The 25,263-nt window shown below is 42.0% G+C and overlaps 1 protein-coding gene across 1 annotated transcript in view; it reads right to left on the bottom strand.

The window, feature by feature from the left end:
* LOC134864104 (protein tweety homolog 3-like) overlaps window positions 1–24,515 on the bottom strand; it is a 30,014-nt gene extending 5,499 nt beyond the window's left edge. The window contains exons 1-13 of the mRNA XM_063882878.1: window positions 24,047–24,515; window positions 22,251–22,436; window positions 13,826–14,022; window positions 8,119–8,230; window positions 7,335–7,555; window positions 6,619–6,714; window positions 6,400–6,472; window positions 6,145–6,220; window positions 4,158–4,213; window positions 3,754–3,846; window positions 3,311–3,403; window positions 3,090–3,226; window positions 1,102–1,275 (exon numbers count right to left, since the gene is read on the bottom strand). Coding sequence (XP_063738948.1) covers window positions 1,102–1,275; window positions 3,090–3,226; window positions 3,311–3,403; window positions 3,754–3,846; window positions 4,158–4,213; window positions 6,145–6,220; window positions 6,400–6,472; window positions 6,619–6,714; window positions 7,335–7,555; window positions 8,119–8,230; window positions 13,826–14,022; window positions 22,251–22,376 — 1,454 coding nt within the window. The 5' untranslated portion in view covers window positions 22,377–22,436; window positions 24,047–24,515. The remainder of the gene's footprint in view (window positions 1–1,101; window positions 1,276–3,089; window positions 3,227–3,310; window positions 3,404–3,753; window positions 3,847–4,157; window positions 4,214–6,144; window positions 6,221–6,399; window positions 6,473–6,618; window positions 6,715–7,334; window positions 7,556–8,118; window positions 8,231–13,825; window positions 14,023–22,250; window positions 22,437–24,046) is intronic.
* Between the last annotated feature and the right edge of the window lie 748 nt (window positions 24,516–25,263).

Raw genomic sequence — 25,263 nt, forward strand, 5'->3', positions numbered from 1 at the left:
ACTGCATGTGGTGCTCAGGTGTCGAGATGATGTCCGTCTGTGGCCGGCTTAATGACTCTCTTAAATAAATGGCCTCAATGATAATTACAAGTCAGGGGCTTAAGATGGGTGGTACCATATAGCCAGGGGTGAAACACCTCTGCCACAGTCTAACATACTTTTCATTCTTTCTTAACAATGCACAAAAGATAAACATTAAGTGTAACAAAGGGACACTGGCTCAGTAAATTGGTATTTCGATATCAGTGCATGTGTTTGTGTAACAATAAAGAATGTATTGGTCATTTCAAAATAGTGTATGACTGAAAGAAATGCAGCAAAATCAGAGCTATTTCCTGAATATCTTGCATTTTATGTTGAACAGTGGAATGGATCCATGATGCTAACAGTCAGAGAGCTACAAACCTTCTAGATAATATACGTGTGTCTGAAAAACTGAAGGAACGTGGTTCAACTTACAGTATGAATGTGTTAGGCGAGACTGAATGGGAGAGGCTATCGTACCAAAAGTGACTTTCTGGCTACACAGAAGGATTTAAATCTCTGTGAAAGCCTACTGTACGCTTTTGGACAGCAGTCATCAGTACTGTTAGGTTTACAGGACTTGATAATCGTCCAATATATAAAAAACATGGTCCTTTATTGGTCCAAAAACCAACAACGCCTTGTGACTTCACATTATAGGTACAGTCTGTTTGCTGCAGAGATACAGATCTTTTTGTAGCAGTCAGCAGCACAAAGTACTACAGTTGCTCACAGCCTAAATAGCAGCAAGCAGTGGCAGACTAAACATATCTGCTGTTTATGTGTTATTGTTATTGGGTGACATTATTATTGTTGTTTGCAAACTTGAAGAGCATTGTTTTCTAACAGCATCAACAAGGGAAAGCTAGGGAAGGGTTGTAACTCACTGAGTGAAATTATGCTGACCTGTCCTGAGAGACATGCTACAGCTAATCTAACTGAGCGTATTGCAGGCAGTGAGCATAGCTATGCTGCTAGTCTGGGTCACGGGGGGGGGGGGAGGGCAAGCATCAGCTACCTATGGCAGGCAGTGTATTGATCCTGCTAGCCTCTAGCCAGCGGTGGGTGCTAACTCACATGTATTCAGTGACGGGGGCATTGCTGACAGTGTGGGCTGTAGCGGGCAGGCTAGCTTCGCTACCGTAGCTGGAGCCACAGCTGTAGAGACTGGGCATGTGAACGCGGTACAGGTTATCGTGCACACCGCCTCGTGAGGCGCCCGACTCGTCCTCTCCGTCTTCCTCATCCGTCCTTCAATGGGTCAGGGTTAGGGCAGGGCACGAGAGGGCATGATGGATAAGGGGGAGGGGGGGTAGAGGGGAGGAAGATCCGAGAGAGACAACAGAGTGTAAACAAGTGAAGAGGAGGTTAGGAGAGGGGAAGGTGTGCTATGTGGCGTCCCCTGATACAAAAACACTGGGTAAGGCCATGCCTCCAGCACCAAAGCAGCTGAACAAGAAGAAAAGGAACATGGGCAGCATTCATCTACAACACAATCCATCTAGTGGGGTCTCTAGTATCACTACACAGCCCAGAGTGGACCCATGAAGCTGATGTTTGTGTTTTTAAAATGTATTTAGCTGTACCACGACAGAAAACTCTGCAATATTCTTAAAGTTGTCCTAATATGTAGAAACATGCATACTTCTTCTTCATGCATTCATCCTCTATTGACATCTCTTCATAATTACTGTCCATTTCAAATTGTCCAATCTGAATCAAATTGAGATTTTCTTTCAAAGTACTTCATGCATCACTGAGTGCTCCATGAAACTTAAAAGCAAAAAAACATCAGGAAAAAAGGAGATAACATGGGTGGTTTGGGCGAAACCATTTTCAGACATAAATGTTCAAAAATGTAAAAAAGAAAACGGCCAGCAACGTAACAGAATGAGGCATCAAATAAGATGTGTGCTGATTTGGAAGTTTGATCTCTGGCTACAGAAATGTACTGGCTTCTAAAATGTATAGGTCAACCACAAAATACATGTACTTGTGAATATGTAGACCCTATTTTCAAGGATATTTATTATTATTCTTTGTTGTTTTTGGGAGGTATATACCAGTTGTACCTATCTTAACAAAGTCACATGAGGCTGGTAAGGTTTCAAAGAAGTAAAGATGGAGGGAATGGTATGGAGGACAGATTTGGTTTATTGGTCAATTCTACGGTATTTTCCGAGACGTACTGCGCTGACTGGCCACCAGATGGCAGTGTTTCATTCAGGCAACCAACAAAGAGCTAAGCTGTGCAGCTTATCAAACAGACGGCTGCAAAACAGTCAGGCTAATATGCAACTAACCCCATGAGCAGTTACTTCTGCTAAAATCGGGGACATGATGAATTATTGTTTAATACCTGCTGGGCCATGCATTAGCATTTATTGGTAATTCACACCGAAAAACCGAGCGTAAAAACCCTCTATAATGGCACAGCTGTGTTTCATGATTAAAATCAGAGTGAAACTCATCAGTCTTTTCGCACTGATGTTCCCTTATCATTATTTATTTGTTTGAATGGCTATTAGAACAGGGCTGTTTTTATGGGACCATTGGGTCGTTTAATTCCTCGATATCCACCATCATTCGCTGAAGCCCGAAGCATTTCCAAATCAGGACAGGGAGAGAGGAGAAAGGGACGGAACAGAAGGAGGAAGTGGGGCACAGAAAAAAAAAAACCCAATCTAACACAAAACTGGTGCTCCAAGTCCACAGCGAGGAAAAGAAAAATGAGAGATAAGCATAAACATGGAAACAGACAATCAGCCAGACTGGCGGTGCCAACGGTAATAAAACAAACAAAACTTGCAGAGGAAACTTGATGGATGCAAACACAGGCAGGAGCACGTACAGAAGTAGACAACAGCTCAGGAGGCAAAAACACTTAAAGAATGACATGCATGGCACTGAGTAGATTCTTTATGGCTCTTTCTACTGGTCGTAAGATGACGTTAAACCACTACGAAGTTAAAACTAGTTACATGTTAGATGTTAGTGTACAGATTAAGGATTGTAAAGGCTTGGGTGGGCTTCTCACAGAGACTGTATGTATGTGTGTGTGTTACCTCTTGCCAGGCCAGGTATGTGGCACACTGCAGACAATGGAGGAGAACATCAGAGCGGTGACAAAGGAGAAGAGAACCAGGTAGATGACGCCCTCCACCCCGTCGTAACACAGCCCGGTCAACGCCTGAACGTAGTCCTGCACGGAGAGGAGTCTGGTGTTTACAAAGTGTTGGGTTTGAGGTGTTTTTTCTTTCTAACACGACACACGCAAGTGACTCACCATGTGTAGGCTGCGACAGTCCACCAGGGCAGTCAGCTGGTGGAGACCGACCTCGGTGGAGTTCAGCACGGACTGGATCTGCTCCAGACTCCCCTGCACATGAGAACACATGTTACCCATGCATGCTCAAATAATAATATTAATAATAATAACAACGCTTTTTATTTGTCAAGTGCTTTATCAGGTGCTAAGACACTTAAATAAAAAAATGAACAAAATTCTAGCTAATAAAACAACATTAAACACCAGGACACGACATTCATCAGAAATGTGGTTATTCGCCTCCGTGTGCATCCTCCTCACACCAGATAAACACGTGGCACTTTGGTAACTGCCACTTTCATCACGCTCCCACTAAAGTACGTCCACTCATCCGTGAAAATAAAGACCCACAGATCATTGCACACACACGCAAACACACACATACACACACACACACTCACCTTGGTGTTGGCAAAATCACGTGTTGCTGATCTCAGTAGCTCTGCCACATCATCCTGCATCTCCACCAATGCTTTGTGACTCCCTGACAGCCTCTGCAAAACACACAGAGACGCAAGAGACACACAAACAAACACACACATATATGTTTGAGTTATGGAGCAGGTGGAGTTGGAAAATGTGATCATTTCATTCATTTTAAGAGAAAGCAATGAAAGTGATTCATACTTCGGTCCACATAGACTGTGACTGTGTGGGAGTTTTAACAAAGTACGTTTTTACAGATGCATTTAGGCAATAATAAAAAAAATGGAATTGTTTACAGTTTTAAGAAGATACATCAAAAGACATTTAGAAATGAAAATAATTTCATAAAATAAATATTAATATAAGAAAAGAAATGTACCTGCTGGAAGGGGTTGATTTGACCAGGGCTGCACCTCAGGTAATACTGCAGGATATCTGGAAAACCAACATAAATAAAAGCATGTCAATAGAATAATAATATATATATTTAAAATATACATTTCAATGATATAAATACTAATAAAGCTTTATTTGTTTTGCACTTTTCATACACTAGGTGCAGCTCAAAGTGCTTACACAACATGGCACTCGTGAAAAATCAAAACAGAAAACAAGAAATTAAATTGAGGTTAAAGATTTTTTTGCATAAAGGCACAATATCCAATCCAAGGAATACACGGAGGTAAAAAAAGTGATATTAAACAAAGTTAATACTGATCCAAGAGTTCACGACAGTTAACCCTCTCAGTAAAAACAACAGGAAGACATAAGACAAAATGAATACATACAATAAAAGTATTAAAAAAAAAAAGGATCATAGTGAATAAAAGCTGCTTCAGCCATTTTATTTTCAGGGGGACTTTAGGAATATTTAAAAAGCCTGCTGAAGAAAAGCAAACAAGACCCAGTCTCTCCTATGAGGCTTGAATTAGCAGTATCACTCGGGCATATTTCTGATTGTGTGTGTGTGTGTGTGTGTGTGTGTGTGTGTGTGTGTGTGTGTGTGTGTGTGTGTGTGTGTGTGTGTGTGTGTGTGTGTGTGTGTGTGTGTTACAGAGGCAACATCTGTGCTCTGCAGAGCGGAAACGACTGACAGACAACAGGACTCATTAGAAGAGAGTGCACAGAGGGAGGGAGAGGAAGAAAGGGAGTAATTGAGAGGTAAAGAGGGACATAAAAGGATGCAGGCAGAGATCAAATCAAATAATGATCCTCAGGGAAAGAGCCGTAATGTGCTCTGAAGGTTTCATATGTTTGTTTTTTAACATTTGGGATAGGCGGGAGGGAGAGCGAGAGGCAGCGGGGTTGCTGATGCATTGCAGTCAGCAGAGAGAGGAAGAGCTCTTAGATACCGGAGTGTCACTCAAACACAATCCCCTCGGATACACACATATCATCATATGAGACCACACACACTTCCTGCTTAAAATAGAAGCAACATGTCAGGGTGAGACTGAAGTGTGCTGCTATAGTGTTTTCGAGATGTTTCTGCTTGTTTGTTAGTGTACAGTACCTGCCTTTGAGCGGTCCATTGACCAATCGTATTACTCCTTCCTTTTCATGGTCCAGTATTATGTTACACACTTCTGATCAAAAACAGTAAACATGTTGTCTTTCTATAGTAGTGGAAAGCTTGAAAGTCATCCCCAGTTTTCCACTACGACACTCATAAATACAAGCTGTAAATAAGAAGGAATGGTAGACAGCTTCTTTGCCCTTTTCTGTGCAATACTGCACTGCTTTAAAAATACCTCTAAAAATACCTAAATAAAACAACCTGAAAATAAAAAATATGCTCTGGTTGTACATATTTAACTTGTAAGAAGAGGTTGCAGGTAGAGACTGCTATTTATATGAATCAGGAGCCTAAATGTTTGGGAAACACTGTTTTTATGCCGCTTTCTACAGCAGCGTAGATCCTATGCAATACTGCACTGTTTGATCTCTTCAGGCTTCTAAAAAAACAAATATTAAAGTAAAAAAAGAGTTTATTGTTGGACATGTGTGATGATTCACGAGCTTGACTGTTTTGGAAACACTGCTTTATGCTGTTTATGCCGCTTTTTTACAGCAGCGCAGAGCCTGTAATTTACCCCCACTTGTCATAAATATGAGCGGTTGTGAAAGACAATGGCAGGAAGAATCCTTGCTTTCTTTTTCTTACTGTTTAATCTCTTCAGGCCTCTAAAAATACTGAAATAAATCAATCTAAAAAGGAAAAATACCCTATGGTTGGACACGGTAAGAAGTGTTTAGAGCAAGGTGCTGCATTGTTGGTATGATTCTTGAGTCTGAATGTTTTGGATACCCTGTTTTATATCACAAAAACATCTGGTCAGTGGTTCTGTATTTTCTAGCCTGCATACCTTGGTCGATGACAGCATTTTCCTTGGTTACCCTGGTGATGTAGGTATCCGGGGAGACGCAGAAGTCGCTGGCTGACTGTAAGAGGGTGAGCACACACACACACACACACACACACACACACACACACACACACACACACACACATGACACATCAGCCTACAGTGCACTGAGAACACACTCGCTCGAGCGGTGGGAAGAAAAAAAAGATTACATCACTGCGGAGAGCTCTGCAATGTTGCCATGGTTACACTTACAGCAGCGACAGCCAGTTCCACGCCGAGAGACCCCCAGCTGATTATCAGAGTCAAAACACCCAGCAGACACACTCTGAAGGACACACACATACATGTTGTTAAAGTCAGGGTCCAGCCCAGCAACACGCGGTGCTTTTAGCACACGCACATTCAGAGTGTGCAAAGGATTCGGATCGACCAATAGGAGCAGGTATCAGAGAGTGATGTAATGTAGATTACCCAATCAGAGTGCCTCTAGAGTTGCGTATCAGGCCGAAGAGCACTAGAAGGCAAATGAGTACATCAAACAGCAGCAGGCCGAGATACCCCAGCCACCTGTAGACACACACATTCACACACCGTGTTTTATACAAAGAGGGGATGTTACATAATAAACACACCGGCTAATTAATGCTTTACCATACACCATGTAGAATGATTCACTTAGGGTCAAACTGAGAAATACAATGACATTTATTCACTGGGATTTTTAAAATCTTCCTTCTTCTATTGTTGTAATGGTTGTTTAACGTCTTTATGGTCATGGTTTAGCCTCAGTAAACTGATTCAAACTGAGGTATAATACTGTATGAATACCCTATTTCTTTCTTATTTCATCTTTACTTCACTAGGAAGTCCCTTGACATAAAAATAAGGGCCGCACCATTTTGAAAAACATTTAATTGCGGTCATTCTGAATGATATATTAACAAACCAGGATTTTTAAAAGTCTATAAAATAATATTTCTATGTTGTCTAAAGCACCACAACGCTACATACCACAATGCATTTGACATATTTAGCCTTTATCAAATATTGCAAGTCTATATTCCAATGTTTGTGCAGTCTTAATAAAATCTCTTCTTGGAGGTGGAGAACATACCATAACTTCCCTCTGCACATCACGCAAATACTTTTTACATCACAAACACATATCAGTACTTGTTAGAACTGACCTATAAAAATCGAAAGCCTCCGTCTTGCGGGCCAAGTCCTCCAGGGAGATGTCAGTGTTGGACCAGAAGGGAACATCCACCATCAGCCGCACCAGCTCGTCCAGCTGTCCCTGCAGCTTTTGGACGATGGACACGTAGTCCGTCTGCTCCTGGAAGGCCGTCTCCAACTGCACCAAGCTCTCCTCCACCGTCTGGTTTAAGGCTAAGGCGCTGTCTGACACCTGGACGTTCACAGGAAACAGGGATCAGCCTTGGTGGATCATATGAGGTCCTTCGGGAGGAGCGCACACATTCTTCTTTTGTTTTTTACGTCTGTGATTCTGAGTGTTCTGCAGTATTGCAGTTCTTCATGGTGTTCGACTACCGCTTTAAAGTCAAACACTGCTCCACCAGTTGAACACCTGCTCAGATTGTAGGTTTTGAGAAAGTCTATGAATCAACCTACCATGATAACATATTGATGCTAACCAATATCATCTCTGGTCCCTGAATAGTGAATATGAATTTTTACCATGAAATCTGAGATACAGGATTCCACGATTGAATGAATTCAGACTGAAGCACTCGTTTCTGCACCAGTAAATCCTCAAATTAAATGAAGAGCTAGATCCCACATCTAATGTACGTTAAAGAGTCTTGTGTCTCTTCAGTGATTGTGAATTTTTGTTCCCTTGTCTGTTCCCGCTTTGATGCAAGAAAAATGTCAGATCCGAACTGACAATAAAGTTCTATGGCATCGTATATTTTCTTCTTCATCAGTGTAAGGATCCAGCGGGTCACTCACCAGTTTCTCCACGCCGGACACGGTGCGGTTGGCGTGACGGAGGGAGTATGCCAAACGATTGGCCCCATCACTCGACTCCCCATTTCCGTAGAAACCCACAGCAATGCCAGCGCTGGGGGGCAGAAAACAGGAAGTGCCAAGTGTTAACACAATGACTAATTCAACCATCGGATGGCATACAATTAATCAATATGGAAGAGGGAGTTCAATAATAGTCCTTTTTTCTCACAGTTACACATGCACTCTCACAACTAGGGCTGAAGACTTTATCGGTTTTCCAACAGCACCCTGTTCTCTGCTGTGGAGCGGGGGGGGGAAAGGGTGTTTACCAATTAGAGAGTAAATGGTTCGATGCCAAGTGCAGTCAATGTGTCGAGGTGTCCTCGGGCAACGTGCAACTCCGATTGTATGAATCTATGGTTTTGAAATGTATGGATCGCCTTTGGATAAAGCTCAGCTAGATGACATGTTATGTAATAAAACAAAAACAGCTCAAAGGCTCAAAAGTGCTGTTACATTTTGAAGGGCAGATTTCTACTATCATCATATTTTGGATGTAGGAAATCATTTCTTGTATTTGTTTTATTATTTATATGTTTGCAGTACACTGAACGCAGCAGAGAGGCAGAACTGAATACACTTCATTTTGTTTTGCTGTTTTTTTGTTTAATTCATTCAATAAAAGAATGACGAGAATATTTCTTTGCATTGTTTTTTATATAAAAAATGTATGGCAATTTATATCGATATCCAAAAACGTTACTGCATATTTTCGTCCTCCCGTGCAGCCCTACACACACAGTAGTGAATCAAAATGTAAAGTCATTAATATAGTTCCTCTGTGCAGCAGCAACAGGGGGCGCTGAGCTCTTTGATTTGCGGTCACCCCCCAGCCTCCAGCAGACACAGGACTGCACACACGCACACACACACACACACACACAGTCTACACAATAATTGGGTCAACAGACCGCACATAATATGATCCTTCTTCTGCAGCTCTTCATCCACATTCACACATGACACATGCTACACAATATCTGAGGTTCATGGCCTCAACGCTCTTTCTTCAAAACCCTTGTACCCCTTAATCAAGTTCACACCACAACTAACCCCCTCGCCCACATGACACCTCCCCTCCACCCTCCACCACCATCTTATCCCCTTTACACTTATTCCTTCACATCTAACCCATTTTTCCCACTCAGCCCCTCCTCCATGATGCTCTTATTTTCTCACTCGCCCTGCAAAGCTCTTTTAGCCCCCTCTTCTGTCTTTGTGTGTGTGTGTGTGTGTGTGTGTGTGTGTGTGTGTGTGTGTGTGTGTGTGTGTGTGTGCCCTCATTGTATTGATGATGTCTCTGTCTACCCACTAACAACAGACAGCTTTGTAGAGGGAAATTTATGGGCGTTTTTAAAGCAATTCATTCTAGCCCATTAGATCTTAAGTAGCCCCACATTACAGCTGGTTTACACACACAGACACACACACACACTGTGTAAGAGTGTGAGCGAGTTTCAGAGCTTTACGATGGACTTTACATCTGACATAAACATAACAAATACAGAGGGAAACAGGCTGGACAAGAGAGAGCAACTAAAGATGATTGAAGGCGTGGAGACACGTTGATGTGCTCTGTTTGCTTAAGTTAATATCTCCTCTTTTATGGGACAGCTTCCCCACCCATCCTGCCGCCCACCATCGTACTCCATCCTTAATGTCCTCTCAGTTTCACCAGTACATCCCCTCCCTCTCCACTCCTGTTTACTCATCATCTTACCCCCTCCTGCCACTCCTTTCTCTCTCGACTCCCTTCATCCATCCTCTCTCTATGAGTTTATCTTGCTGGTTTAATACCTGCTGCTCCAATCAGGGGATTATTTACTTTGTCAACCAGGGGCGACTGTGGCTGTAGGTAGTGGGGTCGTCTTCCAATCAGAAGGGTTATCCCAGCAATAGCAACCAACATGTCTTGGGCAAGATACTTAACCCCAAGTTGTGTGAAATGTGTGAATGTTAGCTTCCTTGAACAGGTGGCACCTTGCATGGTAGCCTCTGTATGGATGGGTGAATTATGATAAAGCAAAGACTGGATAAAGCGCTATATAAATTAAGTCCATTTACCATTTAACCGACCACAGCTTAGGATATGAAAGGGAGGGTGAAGGAAGACACAAGTTCAAAAGTCCAATAATTGGCCGCAAACATAAGCCAAATTCACTTTGAATAAGGGAAATGATCCTGTGCAGAAAAACACACATAAATCCCTGAGATATTTAAGTTGACATAATAAAGCTTAGCTGTAGCTAAATGAGCGCACTAACAGGCATGCAACTGGAGCTCAGTGGAGGAGACAGTCATAGTGAAATAAGTGGGTGCATGATGAGTCCAAACCAAACTGTATCCAAAATAAATGCATCCAATTAGCGGTACAGCAAAATGAAATGTCTCATTTTATACTCGGTACTCAAGAGCAGTGCATGTTGATCACACAAACTGCAATTCCATGCGAACAACAACATACAGACACCTAATGCTCTTTACTGACTTCACACTTGCTGCAGTATAAGACTGCGGTGATCATGACCGAAAGAACGAGATCGCGGATACAAGCGGCCAAAATGGGATTTCTCCGCAGGGTGGCTGGCATCTCCCTTAGAAATAAGGTCAGAAGTTCAGTCACCCGGGAGGGACTCGGAGTAGAACCGCTGCTCCTTCGCATTGAAAGGAGCCAGTTGAGGTGGTTCGGGCACCTAGTGAGGATGCCACCTGGGCGCCTCCCTAGGAAGATGTTCCAGGCACGTCCAGCTGGGAAGAGACCGAGGGGTAGACCTAGGACCAGGTGGAGGGGTTATATCTCTTCGCTGGCCTGGGAGCGCCTTGGAATCCCCCAGTCGGAGCTGGTTGATGTGGCCAGGGAAAGGAAAGTTTGGGGCTCTCTGCTGGAGCTGCTACCTCCGCGACCCTGACGGATAAGCGGGAGAAGATGGATGGATGGAAACTAATGATGATCTGTACTGGTGCTCATCTGGACTTTAATTAGTTCTTTGGGTATTACCGTTTCATAACCAAGCAACATCAAAGTTATACTCCTTCACACGTTAAGTAGCTTTGATCATTACCGCTGAGTCCGCCATTCCCAGGCTGGATTCAAATGCCCTACATGCAGCACCACGGGTGTAGGAAAATCAACCAGGAATTAAATACTACACATTTTTACTTTAATCAGCTTTCTTTTCGTTGTACTAACAGCTTTGCAATGTATTGTGTCACAGTCAGCTGCAGAATCAGTTTGTCATACTTGGTCACCTAATTAAAGAATTATTAGAACAAGCAGGTAATATATATTTATATATGTATTTAAATCTTGGGAAAGAGAGCACTGATATAGGATGCAGATAGGCTAGGAAGAAATAAATTTTTTTTAATTTCTATTGATACTTTTTCAGATTTTAAAATAAAAAAACAGTTAATACAAGTATTTCTGCCAATAAGGCGCCCAAAAATAGAAAACATTGTCAAATATAAATGTCCACAGTCCACAATATCCTACAATTACTTGTTTGTGGCCAACAATCCAAAACCCACATATATTCAATTTACTCTGGAAAATCTGGATCCATCTCAAAACAGTTCAATGCATTTCCTGTTGAATCATCCATTAAATGACTAATTGTTGCAGCACCACATAGTCTCCACGTAGCACATGCACAGAAACATTAAATGAAGAAGCAGCCTCTCCTCTCCAAACACACTGCACCTGCACACAAATGGAGGAAGCCCGCACATGTGGTTGGTGCTGAGCCAAAAATAAGGTATGATGTCATTTTAAATTGAGAACAAAGAATCGCATGAGCGAACCAGGAACGCACGAGCAACTATTTTCTCACACACACACACACACACACACACACACACACACACACACACACACACACACACACACACACACACACACACACACACACACACACACACACACACACACACACATCAAATATTCAATAAGAAATATTATAGCCAATCATAAAATATTAAAAAGCTAAAAAAAAGTGAGTCTGAGTCACGCAAGCACACGCAAGCACACGCACACACACACACACACACACACACACACACACACACACACTCAGACATAGCTCCCCTCTGACTGTATAATTTATTTCTCGTCTCTGCGTCAAATCTGCTTCTGTCTCCATGGCAACCTTTCTAGGCCAGGGAGAAGACCGATCAGAGAGGAATAATAAATAACGGAGGGAGACGGAGTGAGATGAAGAAAAGGGGAAGACGGGGAGAAAATGAGAAATAAAAGAGTGATCGGGGCGAGTAAAAGAGAGAGGCATATTTTGTTTGTTTTTGGGTGCATGTGTGTGTGTGATTAGAAGAGCAGAGTCCAAACAGCAGCTCAGCGTCTGTGGTCAAAATACTCTGTTCCCTGCTGCTGGGTCGATGGCTGAAATATCTCACAGTTTACACAGCCTTCAGAGTCAGATAAACACAAACAGTGGAGTGTAACCACATGGCTGGCTCCCAGTGACACCACATGGGCCTTCCTGCTTAAATAAGACTGAGTAGATTGATTTGTGTAAATGTAGGTCGATTTACAGCCATTATGTTCATATGACGGTCTAGTGGAAATCGTGAACATCCAAAATGCTGGCATTGCAAGAGGAAGAAAAACAGCCATGTTTTCTGCTGGATGGCAGTACATTTTTGACTTTATTAAACCATTTAAAAAAGGGTTTCCTCAGACTGCCCACTTCTGTTTAGAATGCCTTATCCTCTCCAAAACTCACAGAGAAGCAGATCACATTTTTACTGAAATAAAAATAGAATGTCTAAACACAACTGCAATACTGAGCTTATCGTATGTTTACCACAGTAGTTATGTTGACATTGGATGTTGGGTTGCATGGTAGCAAGTTTATGCTAGTTTTAAGCCAACGTCTGACATTTCTGCAACTAGAATAACAAAAGATCTAGGAGCTCCGATATATTATGGCATTTTTATGGTTGTTTCCGAGCTAGGATGGCATTTATTTGTTGAGAATGAATGTGTCTATTATGATCCATCTCGACAGTGCAGTCTTTTTATCAGCTGCTATGGTGATATGCAACAATGGCCGCCGTCTAGATGTGAACCTGGGAAGATGCAGTCTTATCTGTCACTGACACTCAATACATTTTCTATTTTTGGAACTATTGGTGTATTGGAAGGATGTAAAGGTGCATCTTTTCTATGTTCTACCCGAACATCTCAACCTTATCCAGTAGTAAAAAACAACGCTTTTCCCTTCGGTTTTATAGCGCCGATTAGAAATGTGCATAAAATGGGTAGAAATATCCATATTAAAGGAAATGTACCACACTAATGTACGAGTAGCGTCGGTGCACATAATGTTAATTGTGTAACTATGTGACTCTAACATAGTGTGTGCCTCGTGTAGTTTTAGCTAAATGGCCAGTGCAGCTGTACAGCGGCAGGCTGTATTATATTACAGAGCAAATCGTGCCTCATCAATCCCCGGAGAAAAGAAAAAGATCCCCTTAAGACTACAGGGCAATTCCTTTAATTGGGGAGGATGATTAAATATATTAACCTTTACTCACTCAAGCATTCTGCATAAAACAATGTTATAGTTGAAGTTGAAACATCTTCCAACAATACACGCATAGTCGTGACACTCTGAAGGGGATAACCTCTCACCTGCAGACGAGCGTGGCGATGATGACGCACCAGGCGGTGCAGCAGCAGTCAGGGCTGGGCTGCTGGGAGTGCGTGTGAGAGTGAGACGAGTCGTCCCTCTTACGTCTCCGGCAGCAGAGCCAGAAAGAGTAGAAGAGGAGGAAGAGGAGGTCCAGGCCCAAACACAGCAACGCCACAGACCCCAGCAGCAATATGGACTAGAGAGAAGAGAGATTCAAAAGAAAAACAATGTCATGTTTCAGATTAAGTTCTGTCTGTCCTTATCACGAGGGGGACAATTTAGGAAGTGGGTTATATATACAGGAAGCACATCAGCTGATATGATAGAAACAAAGAGAGACACAGGATTCGTTTTTCCCTGTGCAGACAGACGCGCACAGATGCACAGATTCTGTTTCTCTCCGCAGCTATTTGCAGCCATAAAGCAGTAGCTCTTAAACGGGTGTTTGATGGATTCCATGGAAAACACATTTGCACACCATCAAACGTGCACACCTTCATGGAGAGAGCGGAAATGCTGCAGAGACCCACCACACAGATCACACACCCTCTAAAAGCTTTGAAGTGTAAAAGTATGAAGGGCTGGTGGGGGGGGGAATACATTTGGAACAAAAAGAGACATTTGAGAGACAGGGAAAGAAGAAGATGTGAAAGGGGATGACTGAAGTGAAAACCAAAAAGGGAGAAATGGGTAAAGACAGGAATGAGAGCTGTTACAGCAATTTGTCTGGAACTGATGAAATCTTTTTTTATCTCACTGCAATGTTAGTTTTTCCCCTGTGGGAATGTCTGGAAAACTCATTGCAACTGCAGGGCCTGGGAGAGACACAGGCACGTTTCTGGAAAAGAAAAATGTCCACCTGCTGCACCACTTACAGTAGACAAAGGAATTGTAACACAGTCCTTCTAGAAACAGAGTTATTCTGGGGACTCCTCCACGAATGATGACAAAATCCGTCTCCACCTCTGAGATTCTCACAGACTTCCTGGCTTCCCGGGTCTCTTTACTGCTGCGTTTTGCGCTGACTTGATTTTTCCTCCCTGCCAGCCAGCGATTTCCTCACCCTGCAGCGATCTGTGCACATCTACTGTAAATACGTGTGTGAATTGAGCGTGCCAAAATGTGCTTCATTTACATATAGCATTTCATGAAAAGCATGTATCAGGGATTGTTTTTACTGGCAATAGAAAGCATAATGGTCTTGGCCAGTGTTTCCCCACATAGAGGACTGGACCCAGAGGTTACATCTGTGGGCTTGCAAGATAAATAACAGGATAGGAAAGCATGAAGAAAACATATTTATGCTACATGAAATTTTCTAAGATCTTTCTCTCAGCGTTGCCTTTTTTCCTTTTGAATTACAGAATAATTTTACCTCTTCAGGTTTGAAAAGGTTTAACTAAACCAGAGAATAAAGTGAGAATGAAACTGGATGAATCTGAAACATTTACAATCGAGAAATAAAAACTTGAGGGGTTTCGTCCAGGGTTAACAAATAATAATTTACAGCCATGCTAACAGCCATGCTAGCTTCAGCATGCTAACATGCTCCAAAGCACAATAATAATGCTGTGATGTTCAGCAGATATGATGTTGACAGCCTGCTCAATTGTAATTGGCTGATTTAGCGTGTAGTAATCCTTACATTTGCTTACAAAACATAAAGTAGATCTGAAGCATTGGTTGTGACGTATTCTGTCGTAAACCCACTTTCAGATCATCATCAGGTCAGCGCTACATCACCCAAGTTATAACTACTCATCCTCTGGAAACCATGAATGTCTGTAGAACATTTCCTTGAATTTCATTAAATAATTGTTGGTATTCGGGGAGAAGACGGGCCAACCAACCATGATCGCTACATGATTAAAAACACTTGTATATCTAAAGAGATACATTTGGATATCTAGTGCAAAATGTACTGAAAAAAGATGGCTTTTAATCTCTGGAGCCTGATTTTGGCATGCTGTTTTTCAAAAAAAGTCCTCATCCTTTAGAAGCACGGCTAAAAACACTCGTATCTCCATTGGGATTGCGGTTTTGAATGCATGTGTGATCTGTTGCCTTATATGTTCGAACTCTGGAGCCTGGTTTGGCATGTTGTTTTTCCAAGGAACTTCCTGAATCTCATTAACATCACAGAAATAACTGTTCAGACTAAGCAGTCACACTGGAGGCAGCTGACATTCTGTCACCAGCTTTTCTTCAAAGGCACAAATCTCTGTCACACTGAGAAACAATGCAGAGGTCGGCATTTCAAAGTAAAGCGTGATCAGTGGCAGATGTATTATCGGGCCAGCAAAGAGCACTGCATTAAATCTGATGGGCTGCTTCTGATCCGGCGCGGCTAGTGGGTCAGTGGAGCACTACAGAGGAGAGGATATGATTTGATATCGGCCTATAATAGGATGTGACCTGTGGCGGTGTAATGTGACATCTGAAGGGAGGGAAGAAGGCTAATCTTAGGAACAGCAGTCCAAACCACAACCCTCGGTCCCTGATGAGGCATCAGAGCACTTCCATTGTCTGAGGTCTCTAACTGCAAGCCTACAGCTAGGAGATAAGAATAACATCTAAATTAACTTTGGAAATTCACTCTGCTCAGGTGGTTGAATAATCTCAGTTAGAATAGTGAATATATCTTTTCTTTAATGCCAGTTTATTTTTATTTCTATTTCTTCTTCGAGATATGTTTACTTTAGAATAGTTTATTTCTTCTTTTTGTTTCTAATTATTTGCTATGCCTTGTATTGTTTTATGCTGCTGCAACACAAAAAGGTCCCGGGATAAATAAAATAATTCTTATCTTATCTTTTGTCCAGCAGTGGCTCAGTCAGTAGGGGCTTGGACTGGGAATCGTAGGGTCGCTGGTTCAAGTCCCTGAACAGACTTGAAATATGGAAAGTGGACTGCTACTTGGAGAGGTCCCAGTTCACCTCCTAGGCCCTGCTGTGGTGCCCTTGAGCAAAGGCACCGGACACCTCCAATTCCCCCCCCCCCCCATTGCTCCCCGGGCGCTGCACAATAGCTGCCCACTGCTCCTTGTACTAGGATGGGTTAAATGCAGAGGACCAATTTCACTGTGTGTGCTCTGCTGTGTGCATGTATGTGACTAATAAAGAGGGCTTCATCCTCCGATTCTATTCTATTCTGAAAGGTGATGGTGGCTCTGTCTCCTTTATTTATTTTATTGATTTGTTTATTTCACAGCGACAGTGCACATTTAGACATTGCTGTATACAAGCCAGAGTTTTCATCTGTAGTCGTTGTAAAGGCACCATAAAAACAAGTTATATTAAAAATAACTAGTAAATAATCATTAAAAACATGCAACACAGAGACTCACAAAGCCGGACGCGCTAATAAAAATAAGAAAACACAACATACATATTACATAGCAAGGGGAAAGCCACATGTTAGAGCAGTACAGAAAGACAGAGCGCTGCACAATGCAATAGGTAGAACTGATTCCTAATTTACCATGCTTTTAAATGTACATTTTTAAACATGTGGCTTTTTCTGTAATTGTTGCTGGGATGGAGTTCCTTTGTTGTGCAGCCTCAACATAAAAATAAAGATTGACTAAAATAACCTCTGAGCGTAGTAAGGCATTCTCCTCCTGCTGCACCTCTTGTGAGCCTGTATCCAATTGTCCTTGTGTTGATTAACTGTCTGCGCGGAGGTTAGGTAAGGCCATGCGAGATCTTGTACGGAAAGCATGCATATTTATTCATGTTTTCCAAGATCAACAACTGGCAGGATAGTCAGTCATTGACTGCTTCTCCACAACAGGTTAAAGAAGATGAGCGGTGAGGGGGAGGAGGGGGGAGATAAGCTCGGTAGATTCTTAGTCTCTGGTATTATCCTATGTTATCATCTATAGGCTTAGTGCTAGAAAGGTCTATGGTAAAAGCGTACTGTGCTCCACTAATGCATTGTATGACCTCTTGTGTCTGTAACAATCAACGTAAATACCATACAGAGTAAAATGCATTAAGCTTTAAAGAAGGAAACCTCACGCTATGACAGAAAAGCTTCCATGATACTCATCCATCATATGTCATGCTAAAGGAATAATAGGAGGACAGATACAGTGATTGAGAGGACAATGACATAATGAAGTGTGTTAGTTTCTCAATGAATTAAACTGTAGAGTTGGACTATAGTTAATCGATAAGATAGTCAACAAAAAATGTACTAATATTTATTTAATGATGCCTGTCATATATCTTTGATCATATATGATATTCAACTATCTATATATATTTGGGGTTGTTATTCTTGTTGGAATAACAAACAATCTGACCTTGAGGGAAACATTTTAACAGATTCATCAATTATAAAAATAAAACCTATTAGTCGAAATCTTTTTTTTAAGCTAGTCAATCGAGTAAAGGTCACTATTTTAAAAAAACACACATCCTAGACCTAGATCCAAAAGCACTACATTTGCTGTGACAAGCACGTTTACATTTGAACAGTCAGGACCACTGGATGTTTGACATTCCTGCGTGCGATTGACAAATTATTTTTAACAATGACTTACTACCATGTCAGCACATGTTTGCATATAAGCAACAACAACGGATCCAGTATTCATTTTATTTTAAGTGTATGTGATTAATGTTGAGGAAAGGTCTCTGCAGAGAGCCGCTCTGCTCCCTCTGTGTATGATGGCCGCTAGATTAACTGTCAGGCTGATAAACCATCAGAGCAGATTAAGTGTGGATCAATTAGCTACTAATAAGCGTGGTGAGCTTGTGTGTGTGTGTGTGTGTGTGTGTGTGTGTGTGTGTGTGTGTGTGTGTGTGTGTGTGTGTGTGTGTGTGTGTGTACTTAGATGTAAGTGTGTGCACATCTATGCTACTGGAGATCAGCTTGCAGGCTGGAGGAGGGGCTAAATGTTAAACGGTCAAGCACAATGATCTACTTTCAATCTGTCCATTGCAGTGTGTGTGCGTGCACGCCTGTGAACGTGCGTGTGCGTGTTAGAGCTGACAGGATCAATCACTTTCACCTCAGTAAGCTGTCCTTGCACTCTCCCTGCCCGTGTGCTACTCCGTAGTTAGGCCTCCACTACTATTCTCTCAACTCCTTTCCTGAGGCGCAGACTGACCTGGAGTTCATTCTGCGAGTTTTCACCTGTTCTGCTGGGTCAAAGAGCAACCAAAACAGCTAATCTGTGTTCAGATGAAAGGCTTTAATGACCTTTTTATTTCTTATTTTAAATAATACTTTAAAGAGGCCCTATTGTGCTTTTGGGGGGTTTCCCTTTCCTTTAGTGTGTTATATAGGTTTGTGTGAATACAAATGATCTATAAAGACCTTTTTGAACATTAAAGTATGTAAACATCTCACAGTAGAGGCTCAAAATACAAATATGAACCTGAAATGTGCTTTGTAGGGCCATTCTTTCTCTTAATCTGTAAAAGGGTGGTTATAGGACAATAGAACATACTTTTATAAACTATATTGTTGTTTCTCTAATTGTCTGTGGCTATTAGCTGCTATGTGTGCTTTTATATGTGCTTTTGTATCTGTTGAGTGCCTATAGGTTTGTATTGAAGTGCTTTTAATTGTGTATGTGTGTTTTAATTATGCTCATGAGTTTTTTTGTGTGCTCATTAATGTTTTCTTTTAATGCCACCAGGGATCGCCTCTAGCCTCTGTGACTAAATCTGGCACATTCACATGATGGACTCAAGTGCTCATGCCCATTAATGTGCATTGTCCCTTCTTATATAAATAAAAACAAATACCAATCCAGTTTGTTTCTTTTCAAAATGATAATATCTTTCACTGTGTAAACCATGGCAAACCATTTAAAATACCAATTACAGATTTGCTTTCCACAGCTGGGAAAATGTGTTATTACAGGTCACATGAGTCCTCTGTAATGTTCTGCAGCTGTTTGACTGTGGCTTGTAGCTGACTGTGCGATTCTACCATAATACAAACAGACGAACATGCACACACACACAGTGACTGACACACATGCTATTCTAATGCCAGAACCTCAGGATAACAGCTCCTATTTCAGCTCGTCGGGAGAAAAAAAAGAAGGCAGTTGTCTTGCACAAAAACATTGAGTCAGCATCCTGAGTAAAGTCAAAGTCATCGGAGAACAACTGCTCTGGTAAATGAATGCTAACCAGTGTGTTTAAGGGAAACTACCTCTAGAATAACAACATGAGTGTGTGACATTGTGTGAGAAGAAAGTTTCAAGCAGCTTCAGAGCTCGAGAGCTGAATACAAATGAACCTGTGCCAAATCACATCAGAAAGAAAAACACTACACAGAAGAATCTCTCTCTCTCTATTGTGTGTTGTGGTGACGGACTGAGTGCACTGAAGGACACTGTGTGGGACCTTGTTTGTGTGTGTGTGTGTGTGTGTGTGTGTGTGTGTGTGTGTGTGTGTGTGTGTGTGTGTGTGTGTGTGTGTGTGTTCCTCAGCTGGATGAGTGGATGCATGAAAGCCTTTGAGACAGATATAGTGAGCCAATCTAAGGACGAGCTTCGGTGAAAGAGTGAAAGAAAGAAAGAAAGAAGGAGAGCATTCTTTCACAACAGACTACAGCCCCCCCGCCCCTCCCACTCTCTTTTCCCCCATTTCCCTCCCCCTCCCTCCCTCTATCCAATTCAACCTCCTTCTTCTTGTTCTTCTCACCCTCTATCCCTCCCTCTCCCTCCCCGCGTCTAGCCAGAATTAATGATTTCACCCTGACTAGAATCCCCGCATTCACACCAACACAAACACAATAACACACACAACCCCTGAAGGAGATCTGTGACCTCACCTCAACAAACAATGCTAAGTGCTAAATACGCACTGACACAGAAAGCGAACATACTGTACGTGGCATATGTACATACGACATATATAACGTGCTGAACTTCTGTGCGTACAAATAACATACAAACAAACATGTGATTATAGAGCGGGATGCTCAGTGACATAGAAACAGCCTCATTGGCTAAAATATGTCAGGATGTAATTAGTATAAAAAGGGGGGTCCTTAAAATTCCAGTGGTCACACACATTGACACACACACACTCACAAAGGCCCTTAGTGAAACGCTGAATAGCTCACAGGAAGTGGCTATTTGGCAATTTAGAAGCACCTCCCATGGCTCTTCTCTCTCTCCTCTTGCCTCCAATCAGTCTCTTTTTATCTCTCCCACTCCTCCTGCATCTCTCTCCACTTCCCATCTCCCTCCCTTGTTCATGGCTGTGGGTGCCTTCCCACGCTCGGCTCTTGAACTTGCACACCCTCCTTCTTCTCCCCATGCATGTCAGCAAACTGCATTGAGGGGCGACTGCAGCGCATGAAATGTGGGATTCTAAGCGATGTGTCTCGGTTTTTTTGTGTGGCTTCGCAGGGTTTGTGTTTCTGGTGCAGAGACCTGGAAGTCACCTTGATTGAGAATTCTAATGAAATGCAGCAAAACTGGGCCAAAGCCCCTCCTGGAGATGGAGCTGCTCTCTAATAAGGCAGCGCTGCATACACAGTCACAGCACAGAGAGTCTACAATTATGCTTTTAATGAATTCCCAAGATTGGTTTTACTTCTTGGTTACTTTTTTAATGAATCAATTACTTCTAAATGTGAAAAAGTTCATTATGGATAGGCCTAAAATGGTTTTCCTAAATGTGTTGTTTGGTTCAACCAACAGTTCAAAGTCCATATCTCTTCAATTAAAAATAGTATACAAACTGAAAAATCCTCATATCTAATAAACTGGAACATTTCGGCTCTTCAAATTACTTTTACAAATCATGTACACGATTTTTCTGTCCATCAGCATAAACATTTTTCCCACATTTTTGCCTCGTGACACACTGATAGCCAGGCAAGCAGTGCCTACTCGCAACCCCTCATCAGATTGTCTAGGACGATGTGTAGGAGCTGCAAGCTGTTCATCCAAAGAGTCCTTTTAATAGTTTTCAGAGTCCTGAAGACGTGAGTAATAGCAAACATCTGGGAAACATAAAGCAAAAGAAATGCTGTGTCTTTGTTTTCCTATTTATCTTGCAGTTCTTGAGATTGATATTGAAACCGTAAAGAGTTCCAACCCCAGCCTATTGATTATGCAATGTAATAAATTCTGCACGAGCTTTATCCATAACAAAGATGGAGCAGGTAGGGGATCAGTGCTTTGATTCAAGGACATTTCTCTCTCTCTCTCACACACACACACACACACACACACACACACACACACACACACAAAACATTGATCGATGCAGGGAGGAAACCCACAACTCTGTGGTCGCAGGACAGCCTCAGTCACCACTTGGCCACTCTGCTGTGAAATTGCAGTGTGGGCAGGTGGCAGAAGGTGGGACGATAAGGTGATGCTGCATGGTGAACGGGATGATGAATTCATAGTGGGAGGTTATAATTCCCCCATACTGGTCTTACCTTCTGGTACTCAGCGTCCTCCGGTCTGAAGTCACTGCTCACCACCTGGAATTCGATGTTGAAGTGAGGCAACCGGTGGAGAAGATTCACCCACCAGGGCGGAGAGTAGTTCACCACGGCGGCCATCGTGATCCAGCAACCTGCTGGCTGTCACTCCACCCTCTAAAGCAATACCTCACACGGACACTGTAGAGAAAACCACGACCGTTGTGGGTTAGCAGCTTGCAGACATTATTTCACGGACAATTCACTGCACCTGTCATGTTTGTTAGAGCTAGACTAGTAGTATCAATGTCATTTCTCTATGCATTTTAGTGATATAGTTCAGTATTTACAGCCCTTGATCTGTGAACTATCAACTGTCAAAGCCTGCTTCCATCAACTTGAGTTGAATTACTGATGACTGACATTATTACAAAGTCAATATGATGAGTTATGTGTGATTAGTCACTAACTGGGTTGGGAACAACATGTCAATCATCATGGCAATATATTGCACGTCCTTTATCCATTTGTTTAGAATACAATGGAACTCAGATTTATTAAGATGCCATACGAATTTCACATCGTAATTACACTTTCTATTCAAAGGAAATATTTCAAACACATCCTGTCAACAATATGTACTAGAGGTGCTGAATTTTGCATACGAAAACAGCCTCCAAAAAAGTGTCCTCGTCTGTCATTTACACCATAATAAGCAGCAACACATTAAAAGTGTTAATATAATAACGATATTTGTTCTAGAAATTCATTGCACAAAGCAACGAAAAGATTGCCTTTGTCGATGTGGCTATTTTAAACGGCATTCAGGGACAAAAGGCATCACTGCAACCACTGCAATACAGTTACAGCATTGTAATATAATATACTGCGACTGCATTATGATAACTGTGTGGACAATAAGTGTCATTGAGCAGTTCATCACATTCAAATCAACGAAAAGCCATTAACCCTATCGCTGTGATGATTCTATCTGCCCTAATATGTCATTTTAAACAGCCCGTTATAGGCGAATATTAAACACATGAGGTCATACTGTACATGCATGATCATAACAACAGCATGGCTGACAGCAACATCGCAGCACACAAATTACGCCCATACCGCAAAACCAAGGCTTCGTGAGATAAATGCGATGAAATGGCCGTTATATATCAACCACACACACACACACACACACACACACACACACACACACACACACACACACACACACACACACACACACACACACACACACACACACACACACACACACACACACACACACACACACACACACACACACACACACACACACACACACACGACTCCTTTCTTTTACTGACTTTACTGTACGACAGCATGTAGGTCAACTCATCTTATTGTATTTGACATGTATATATTTCACCTCTCCTGCATTACCCTTGCAACATTCTCCTGCACTATGTTATTAAATTATTATTTCTTGCACTATTTCTATTGTTGTTATTGTTTATGTCTTATATATATGTTTATTTTTGCCTTGTTGAAGAAGCCCGGTAGCTTTTCATTGCCATAATTACACTGTAGCTACGGTGTATATGACAATAAAGCCTTTGAATCTTGAATGGAGGGTTTCCTCACAAGCCTTAAGTCAATACAACAATTTAAACGGATTAGCTGCTTTGTCCCTTAGAACTACCGCAGTCTCGCGGAGTCTCCAAGGCAACCAGGAAGAGAACCGTTAACAATCCGCTCTAGGGTTTCATGTCTGCGGACATCAAAGTCTCCGTGTGTCGGGGGGGTTGAAAATGAAATATGTGACAACCTACCTAGTGAAGCCGAAGCGGATGCAGACTCTCGTTTAGTGGCGTCTTGGGAGAGTCCAGGCCGGCGTTTATTTCACCTATTGTCTTCCCGGATCCGGTGGTGGATTTGAACCCCCACAGCCGTGCGCTGCTGCATCAACGCGGCCGAACCAAGCAAGAGGCTGCAACCGCATTTAAACACAACCGACTACCCGGTCTGCTCTCATTTCACCGAGAGACCCGCTAGAGCAACAATACCACGGCAGACTAGGGGTTAAATAACACTCTTATCTTCTTTAATTTCGTTCACGTCGTCGTGTTTCTCCCTTAAAACATGACGGGTTGTGCTGCTGGTCGGTGCTGTTCCCACGGCGGGTTCAGTGCGTAAAGAAGCGCTGCGCTGCGGCGACTCAATTGGATGGCATTGTTGGAGCGTGAAGCAAACACGGTGTTTAAAAAGCCCTGAAGGACGGGGCTTTGCGGCAGCTCTCAAGCTCTGCATGCAAGTGTGTGTGTGTGATAGAAAGAGAGAGAGAGAGATAGAGAGAGAGAGCAAACGCACAAAGAGGTCGCCCTCTAACGTTGAAATGATGGTAGTACATGTAACAGTAAGCAGCCTTACTTCCAGCCTTACTTAAGTCCAATTAATTGTACTCTGTTCACGTGTGTGTGTGTGTGTGTGTGTGTGTGTGTGTGTGTGTGTGTGTGTGTGTGTGTGTGTGTGTGTGTGTGTGTGTGTGTGTATTGTATAATTATACTGCCTGTCTGTGTATTTCTTGTCTGTATCAAACAAAGACATTTTACTTTGCTTTATTTATCCTTTTTTTTTTTACTTTGGACTCTCCCATTATGTCTGTCAGACAATTGTTTGACAGATTTAGTTACATAAAATCTACACAACAAAATATATAAAGAGCTTTTAAAATGCAATGCATTGTAAAAGGTTTAACTACCTAACAGTATATAAAGTACCACTACTAACTTAAACCTAAAAAGCAGCTTTCACAAGTAATAAAAATCCCCAAATACAATAAATCACTGACAGGGGCTATTCTGCAAAGTAATGAGCAGTTTTATTATTAACACTTAATTCTTTTTATAGGGTTGTATTGTTACTTTTACAGGCACACGCTTTTAGTTTGGACTTTTCTCAAATCTATTTATTTTTTAATGAATAACTGGATCAAAAAATGTACAGCATTTCCCTGTTTTGAGTTTGTTTGGTGCAGTTGAAGTATAAA

This window comes from Eleginops maclovinus, chromosome 5, assembly GCF_036324505.1.
Source record: "Eleginops maclovinus isolate JMC-PN-2008 ecotype Puerto Natales chromosome 5, JC_Emac_rtc_rv5, whole genome shotgun sequence".
In the NCBI taxonomy this organism is placed as follows: domain Eukaryota; kingdom Metazoa; phylum Chordata; class Actinopteri; order Perciformes; family Eleginopidae; genus Eleginops; species Eleginops maclovinus.